Raw genomic sequence first — 9,521 nt, 5'->3', positions numbered from 1 at the left:
AAACATTCATTTCAGTTAAAAAAAAGACGATTAGGAAGGTGAACGTAAACTGCATATAATTAATTACTTGATCAGTCAGCACCACAGATGGGTAATGAGGCGGGATATAGATTGATTCTCAGTGGTGATAAATGTCAGCGCTTCAGATGACTGACAGGAACACTGTGTAATAATAATAATAACAGGAAAGAAAACAAACTACTAACACTTTTTGAAATAGAGAAATATGGCAAAGAGAAAAAGAAGACATTTCTACAACGTAATCTAACTTATATAATATACTATATATAAAGATTATATAAGTTGTGACACGCTTGTCTGAGACACACCCAAAAACATCGCTGGCGCAGTTGTTGTTTTTAGAAGTTGCATAATAAGATGAATGGAGGTCACCTGTGTATAATCAGGGTGTGCCAAGTGATTTTACAGTTTTTACCGAATGCCTAAACACTAACTGTGAATCCTGTAGCACAATTTCTAAAACTAGTCAGACTTATAGCAAAACCACTCACTGAGTGTGCAAAACTAAAAGCACAAAAACTGCTTTGCACTCAGTTTGCAATTTTGTAACACACACTTTGCAAGACTGTAGGCACAATTCACTGCACAACACTCAATTTCCAAATTTCCAACACACTCCTAGCAAAAGTATACACATGTATGGCTATCATTAACACTAATTTGCCAACTGTCTGGCACACTTTCACATGTGAAAACTTTCTTAGATAATTCGTTCACTTTGCAATCAGCCTAAGCACTATAATACAGGTAAGCTGTGTGTGTAGAGTACAATGGTGGGAGCAGAAAGAGTGAGAAGTAGAGGAGGCCGAGGAAGAGGACGTGGAGGTGAAGAAGTAGGATGAAGAGGACGACAAGGACAAGGAGGAGCAAGAGGAAGACGAGGAGGGGGCAGAGGAAGCATGTTCACTGCAGACCACGTAACCCATATAGTCATTATGGCGATTGCAAATAATCCTATACTTGGAAATAAACACTTGTGTTTGTTTTGATGTGTTTGACTAAACACCAGTACTTGAAGTTTGGATCCCTCCATGCTTATGGATCTATGACAGAAGTATGAGCTCAAACTGACATAGCCTACCTTGTGCACAGGGAAGGCAAACGCCAGATGTGTTTTGTATTCATACCATCGGTGTGCAGTTGGCGCATTGTGTGCTTAGTAGATGATGGCTTGTGTGTACTGTTTGATACGGAAACACCATTTTTACGAAGGTGTGAAGAGTTAATCTAGCTGTGTTTGCTTTTGCAAGAGAACTACAATGTTTTGATGATTGGGTGACAGGTTTTCTTATTTGTGTGAAGAGTTTTGCAAAATTAGCCAATAGTTACAAAAAATGTGCTTAAGCAATCAGAAAAAACTGTAAACACACTGTATTTGGATGGTTCAAATGCTGGTCAAGCCACGTGTTCAATTTCAATGTAAATCCAAACTTTCCAAAAGAAATAAAAGAAAATGCATGAAAAAAAGGAACTGTTGTTAACCAACTGGCTTTGCTCAGCCGAACCTGCACCTCCTACTTCACAGATGCCTCAGCATTTCTGGGACAAGTCAAAACTTTTATTTTTCTAAGAGTACGGCTGCTTTGAAGTTGTTCTGACGCCGTCAGGTATATACTGGCTACTGGCTTTTTCCTACTCTTCAGCAGAGTTTTGGGAACTCCCCCTCCCCCATTCTAACAGTGTAGCTCAAGGGATAAAAGTATTAGTCAATCTGCCACTTCATGTTGCGATCAACAGTCTCAGCAGTTATTGGGTGGTTTTAAGTGAAGATGTCTGCAAGGCAAGTCATCCTTGGAGGATGAATTTTATTTATTTGCTGAATACGCTTGGGTACCAGACAAAAAGTCCTACAGATTAAGATAACTCTGTTTACTTTTTCTCTAGAACAATTAATGTGGGTTCAAACAAAGGCATCTACAACGGTTATAAAGAAGTGATTGTTGCTGCCATGGGAAGGCTTAAAGGGACATGTTAAATCAAAGTGAAGTCCACAAGTCATTCCACAGTGAGAATTATTCATAGTTACCCATCTTCTCAGGAGCAGATATCCCCAGGGTTGCCAGAAGAAACCCTCTTATATCTAAAAAGAGCATGCCAGCACGGCTTAAATGTGTAAAGTTGCATCTGAACAAACCAAAATATCAGCACAAACACCTCTGACCAATTGTCAAGCACAGTGGCAGAGACATAATAATTTAGACTGATTTTACAGTCATTGAGTCGACCATGAACTCCTCTGTATACCAAAGTATTCTAGAATCAAACGTTGGGCCATTTGTCCAACTGTCGGGTCATGTAACGGGACAATGACTCAAACACAGCACCAAATGTACAACAGAATGTCTAAAAAAGAAAAGAATCAAGGTGTCACAGTGGCCCAATCAAGCCTAGACCTCTAACTTACAGAAATGGGACCTTAAAAAAGCCGTGCATAACTGCAAACTTCATTGAATTGAGGCGACACTGTAGAGACGAATGAGACAAAATTCCTCTTCAAAAGTGTGGGAGACTAAATCAGATCAAATGGGAAAATGTTTGCTTCCAGTTATTAGTAAAAGTACTTCTACATGCTATTGAATCATGGGGTGTGCTTAGTTTTTTTTTACACAATACTTCTGCATTTTTGTTTCTGTGAAATAAATATTGAGATGGCGTAATGTGTCATGCATTGCTCTTTATCTCCAGTCGTATAAATAAAGTTATAAACTGCCAAGAAGCAGCCAGCACCACTATTCAGTGGCTGATTGATACTGTAATATGTCCTGAAGGCATTGCAACAGAATACACATGACAGCATGCTGGGATGGGATTGCACAACCTGTCACTCAGTTGTCTTTTCTGCATTACTGCACGAGCACTAAGTGGCCATGTGTCGGACCACACCTTTCTTGGCTCTTATTTCAATATAAGCTACACGTCTTAAAGTTTCATGATTGCAGCCTACACAGTTTTGCAGAGAGGCTATTGTTTTGACAAAATCTGCCTTCAGATACATCTGCCAAAATACTCAGAACAACCTTTGTGATAGTTCCTGCTATGGTCGTGTTGCCATGAAGCTACACACTCCCAAGATAAAAACAAGATCAGCCATTCTATTCCAGCTCATGAAAACGATTAGTGCACAGTATAGTTTGGTAAGCCATCAGCTAGAAATAATTACAACCTTTTTAAATGGTTTGCAATGCTAATAAGTGCCATTATTCATCAGCTACTCTCTGACAAACATCGTCTAAATCAATTTGATTCTGTTTTCATCCTCAAATATCCTGATTGGGTAACAACAGCTCAAGTTAAAATAGTGCAATAGTTATTCTAAAAGCCCATAATGTCACAACTGGCCTCTTTTTCAATGGCATCTTCTAATGACCCTTTGTTTTCACAGGCTCATCATGGCGAGAGTTTAAATGTCTAAAACAGGCTGTCACATGTTAGCGGCGCGAGCTGAAGAGATGGGGAGAGAAGGGACAAGTTTCCAAGGAGAATCGTTTTTCCTTCCGAGTCTCTGCTAAAATCCTGTCACAGCTGTTTTGTCAGTCACTATTTCCTGTCTCCCGAGAGGCTCTACAGCTTTAACAGATTTCTGAGGTCAGAGCTGTCTTTAAAGGGTTATTGTTCTCAGAGGGGCATTTCATTGCTCTCGGAAGGCTCTGGACGGAGGCCACAGTGGAACTGGAAATCATCAGAGGTAAAGAAACCAGCTGTCTGCAAGTGAGCGATATCCTGCCGTCTGAACCGGCTATTGATTTTAAATTTGCTCAAAGCAGTCAGTGCTGACCAAGGGGATGGCAGGTGCTACGTCTTTTATAAACATCCATAACATAGAAATGTTTAAATTTCACTTGGGTTGTGTTGAAGTCGTCTACTTTCCCTTTTGTTTTGCTTTTTGCTTTTTTCTTGTTGCAAAGAATCACTTCCACAATGGGGCCAGGCATTTGTTACCTGTAGGCTGGACTATTGTAATTCCTTAATCTCCGGATTTCCTAAAAACTCCCTTTTACTTCCTCTGCATTTACCGACCACTATTTAACTTTGGTCTTCTCTCTCTCTGTAGTATATGCTTTGTTCTGTAAGTTGTCTTTTTTCTATCCTTTTCTTTTCGCTTTTCGCTTTTTTCCTAAACACACGCAGTCATGTTATTTGTCCCCGTTGTCCTTACGTACTTGCTCATTGACACCCAACAATCCATGATCCCTTATCTATAATACTGTAGGATCCTTACCTTAGAATAGAAAGTGCTAAATGAGTACTGTAAATTGGTGCTACATAAACTGAACAGAATTGAACCAGCCTCATTGTTTTAATTGACAAAGTGGTGAATGCCATTAACCCTGAAGTGATAACTAATGATTTTAACTCAGTCTTTGCTGGACTGATCAATCTTGTTTTCAGTAGACTCGGAGAAGCACTTGCTTGTAATGTTAGTAGGTTCATAAGTATTTGGACATTAACACATATTTTTGTGTTTTGCCTCTGTATGCCACAGCAGTAGCTTTTAAAATCACACAGTCAAGATGTGACTGAAGTGCAGACACAGTACCCCATTTTCAGATGCTCAGAAGTAATCGGACATTTGACTGACAAGCTGTCTCATGACCAGGCGATGTCTGTCCCTTCATTATTCCATCACAGCAGACGAAACATCTGGGTTCATTTCAAATGCTGATCTTGTATTTGGTAACAGGTCACTGGAACTCTCATTACGAGGTCCAAAGAGATGTCAACAAGAGCTCTAAAGTCCATAATTAGGAGATACCTTTGTGGAGGGAAATCAAGAAGGTTTACAACAAGGCGCAAAGCACTGGTCAGACTAAAAAACAGGAAAACCAGCAAGGTATTCACCAGAAAACATCTAAAAGAGCATGCAGAGTTTTGAAAAAATGCAAAAAAGAAAAAAAAAAAACTTTGGACAGAAGAAACCAAGATTATTTTGCACCAGAATGAAGGGAAACACGTGGAGAAGGAGAGGAACAGCAAGTCATCTGTCAAACATGATGTTGTTATGTGCCTGTGGAACCGGGTCACTGCTGGTTATTGATGACGTGACTGCTGCTAAAAGCAGAGGATGAATACTCTCTGCTGAGGTTCAGCAAATGCTGCAAAACTGATCAGACACTGCGGTTCCACAAATAGAACCGCAACTAAAGGCAACTGAAGCAAGGACCTGGTAGATCATCTCAAGACAAACACAACATTGGGTTCTAGACTTCAAGCAGTCACTGACTTCATTAACGCATTAAAACAATCCTTTTTAATGTGGATCTGTGTATAAAAATAGCTGTAATTTCTAAACACTTAATGAAACAAATTAAAGCTGAACACCTGCGCTTCAGTCACATCTTGACTGTTTAAAATCCTCTGTGGTGCTGTACAGAAGTGAAGCTTCAAAAAAATGTGTCATTCTTCCAGAACTTACTGACGTACAGTAGCTGTACATCATCAAGCATTTATTTGCTGTTAATACTTGTTTGCACATCATTCATCATCATTCACTCTTCCTGTTGATTCCAAAAGAAAACAACACACTGACGTTTATTAGCTTATATGAATATTTAGACACTTTTATTTTGTTTATAAATTTGGTACATAAGTTGTTGCTGTTTTTTTCATTAGACACATTTACACAACATTTTGTGATAAATCTGACACTGAACATGAACGTGTGTTTATATTTATATACGTCTATAGCAGCAGTATATCGAGGTCATGGCTTCAGCTTTCATTTCCTGCCTTATCTTCCTTATAAACTCTGATTAGCTGGGATTATTACGCATTGCATTACAAATTAAATCAATAAAATGACGGGATTAGAAGGATTTTTAGGAGTCACTTTGAAGTCTAACGTCCTCCAGTGTCTGCACTGTGGAACTCTAGTGTATAGCTGCCTTTGTTATGGGATTCAGGGGATGGCATAATCATAGTTTTGATGAAAGAGCTGCTCTGACAACCAATAAAAGTTTAATTTTTGAAACAAACAAACAAACAAAATAAAACACGAACACACATTCATCCCGCACCTATCTTCAAACTAACTGAACCTTCTCACGGAGAAGACAGTAACGTACAATTTCACACTAAAAATAAATTAACATCCTGGCACACTGTTCACATTTTAACACAACAAATTCTTTACAGACATCGTGCAGGTTGTTGAATCACAGCGAAACAAAGACAACCTGGCAATGAACTGAAATCCAAAAAGTGCAACAGGAGAGCTTTATGATGCTCCCTCGGTGGGCTTGTACTAATAAAAGTTATGTGATTGTATTCATGTGAGTTTAGCAATATAGCAAAGAATGAATGTGGAGTGATACACTGATAACGGGTACTTACAGAAGGTCTGTAATTCATCTGTCAAATGTTTGTAGCAATCCACAAGATATCTACAGACTGACAGAATTTTCAGTCTCCAAATTTTGTTTGCAGTGCTTTCACTGGTTCCCATCTGTGAGGGGAAAGTCTTATTTTGGTGATTATGCTTATGGTTATATACATTTTTCTTGTATATCTGCTGTCTCATCTGTAAAGGTGACATGTAGAGGTGGGTCTTTGGGACACACTGGAGGCTCTTTCAGTGGTGTTTCCGACACTTTGTCCTCTAATACTCTGTGTCCCCTCTTAGACCCGTGGACCTCCTGGGGGACCTGCAATGTCTGTACAGCAGGAATGCTAGAGTCACCCTGCACTCCCGCCTGAACTGACCCACGCGCCTGCATGTTTCTCTCTGATGGGTACAGCATGGTGTGCGATGTGTTCACCATTTCCCGCAATTCACGGGACATCAGTGATGGTGAGTCCCGAGAGACGATGGATGAGGAGAGATAACCGTCAGCACAGAGGAAGTGCCTGCCACTGCTTCGTCCCCGTCCACCCATTTTACAGAACACACACTTGATTTTCTCCATTAGCTTGAGAACAACTGTCTTTCTGAGCAAGATGTAGATCCAGGGGTCTAGGATGGGGTTGACAGAAGCCATGCGGATGGCCTGCAGGTCGTCAAGTATCGAGTTCTCGTCTTTGCGGTTTCTGAACAGCTGATTTATGAAGATCCTCAGCTGAGAGGCAAGCAGAGAAAACAGAAAGGTAGAAAAGTTTAATAAGCATTAAGAACATTTTTATTTATTTATTTATAACATTTCACAAACAATTCAATTTTTTGGTTTTTGTCGACACTTGATTGGCTACACCTGATTCCTTCATTTAAGAGTAATATTTTATATATTTATTTAATATTCTTACACAGTTGAAATGGAATAGTCAAGCATAAACAGACACTATCTGACTTCTGCTAACTGAGATAAAGTACAAAGGGCAAGAAGCCAATAAAAGAAATTCCCACATTTCTTGCTCTCAAATAGCAAATGAGATTTTGGCACTTGGGCTTCCCCCGAGTCTAATCGTCAGTTGTCTTTTTCAAGACCCGCAGGCCCGGAAGTTTAAATCTTAAGATTTAAAACAGCACTCAGTTATCGCTACTAACATTACAATGAATTGCTTCTTATAATTTCTAATCATTACATCATAATTTTGACGGATATTAAAAAAAAATCCTTATCCTAAAACGTTTCTAACGGGCACAGTGAGAATATAAAGCTTTTGCAAATGTATTGTTGAGTTGATCTAAAAGATAAACGTGCCACTTGTCTGGGTTGTACTAATTGAAGCGACAGTTCTCTTAGTGCACAGTTCACTTCTGCGAAAGTAACACAAAGAGGACGATGTTTTAACAAAAACACTCAAAACTTTGCTCCTTGACATTATCTCAGGTTGGACAATGACGTCTGCTGATAAAGCTGAGAATAAACTGAGAATTGAGACTTTTGAAGTTAGCAACTTTAACGACACTGGTTACTGTAAATACTCGCATTAGTGCGCCCCAGGGCAGCTGTGGCTACAATGTAGCTTGCCATCGCCAGTGTGTGAATGTGTGTGTGAATGGGTGAAGGACTGAATGTAGTGTGAAGCGCTTTGGGGTCCTTAGGGACTAGAAAAGCGCTATACAAATGCAGGCCATTTACTGTAAATACTCGCATTAGTCCCCCACACAAACACACGTATTCCCTTGTGTACGTGTGTATGTGTGTATGCTGAAGTGAAAGCACAAAGGGTGTTAACAGCGAAACGTGTGACGGCTCACAAAGTGTGTCATCAGACCACAAAGCTCTAAACCAAGGACACAACATTCAGAAAGCATATGCGTAAAACCTGTGTTGGTATTTGTGTTTGCGTGCGCACAGTCTATTTTTTCATTACACTGATCAAGTTTAACACAATATCTTTCCTGGTTTTTCTGTCTCGAAAGAACCAGCTTGTTACAACTCTGTGACAGTCTAGTGCGCGCGCATATACTAGTGGCGCGCTTGCTCGTTACCATTTCGCCATACTCACCACTAAAGGTATGGAGCAGATGAGGACGACAGCGGATGTAGCTATAAGCAGGATCACCATCTGGATCTCTGCCCCAGCTAATCGTCCAAAATTTCGTCTGCGCCGGAGCTCCGCGACGCGCCGCGGATCTGTTCCCAGAGACGTGCGGCGGATGAACCGCTTGTGCATCAGGATCAGAGCTCCACACACGACCACGTTGCATATGACAGTGGCCAGCACGATGCCCGAGTTCACCCCAGCGTACATCAAATTAAAAGTCTTGACACTTGTGTCACTGCTGTTCCAGTCGATGAAACACCAGGTCTCAGACTCCTGGAGTTTCACACGACCGAACCCCATGCTGGGCATCGCGCAAAACACAACGTTGGAAATGTATATGGCTAAAAGAGCCAGCGCTGCGAGTCTCTGGTTGACGTACTCGTTGTAGAAATATGCGTGGTTTATCGCCAGGTATCTTTCCACTGACATTGCAAATACAATGCCTAGCTGCACCACGAAGAAGAAGAGCAGGATGAAGCCGGAGTACTGGCACAATGGATCAGCTCCAGGCCAGGTGCCTTTGATGTAGGTGGCGATGGTGACGGGGCTGGCCAGCAAGGTGCCCAGCAGGTCTGTCACCGCCAGGCCACACACAAGTGTGTAGAAAGTCGTCTCTTTTCGTTCCTTTCGTGATATTCGCAGAACAACTATGGCGATGACATTCCCCACCACCCCGAAGATGAACATAATCACCGGGATGGTGGGCGTACGAAATCCGGGTTGTTCTTTCGTGGAGTTCATAACTGCAATGAATTCTTTCACTTGTTCACGCTGAGCAAAGCAGTGACACTTCCCATTAATGCTCGTTCCTCCAGTTCTCCAGTAACCAAACCCATATCTCCAAAACGTCTCTTTTTACGCACAGAATTTATACTCCATATCTTTGGTGAAAGTACGGATCCACAGGAGACAAACGTTCACTCAGGTGGTTTTGCTTTGCAAGAGATGCTCCGACCGAGGTTGCGAGCTGCGCTTCACGCTGTAATTACACCATCATCTGACAGAGTAGTTTCCTCTTGGGTCACTGACGGCAGCTCCTCCTCTGTATTTCCTTTAACCAGCGAGCTTTTCGCGCA

At 41.1% G+C, this 9,521-nt stretch overlaps 1 protein-coding gene across 1 annotated transcript; it reads right to left on the bottom strand.

The window, feature by feature from the left end:
• Positions 1–5,515: 5,515 nt before the first annotated feature.
• Positions 5,516–9,485, bottom strand: ptger4b (prostaglandin E receptor 4 (subtype EP4) b). The gene is made up of 2 exons (XM_086301212.1): positions 8,407–9,485; positions 5,516–7,073 (listed from the first exon to the last, which is right to left on the bottom strand). Exons 1-2 carry the CDS (start codon positions 9,184–9,186, stop codon positions 6,504–6,506), a joined length of 1,350 nt encoding a protein of 449 aa, XP_086157338.1. The 5' UTR covers positions 9,187–9,485; the 3' UTR covers positions 5,516–6,503.
• Positions 9,486–9,521: the final 36 nt, after the last annotated feature.

Source organism: Aulonocara sp. 'chitande type north' Nkhata Bay, linkage group LG7, assembly GCF_057382095.1.
Source record: "Aulonocara sp. 'chitande type north' Nkhata Bay isolate Kocher_YH1m ecotype deep benthic linkage group LG7, A_spYH_male_GT1.1, whole genome shotgun sequence".
NCBI classification, from domain to species: Eukaryota; Metazoa; Chordata; class Actinopteri; order Cichliformes; family Cichlidae; genus Aulonocara; species Aulonocara sp. 'chitande type north' Nkhata Bay.
Note: the sequence above shows the minus strand (reverse complement) of the source record. Positions and strands in the feature narration are given on the sequence as shown.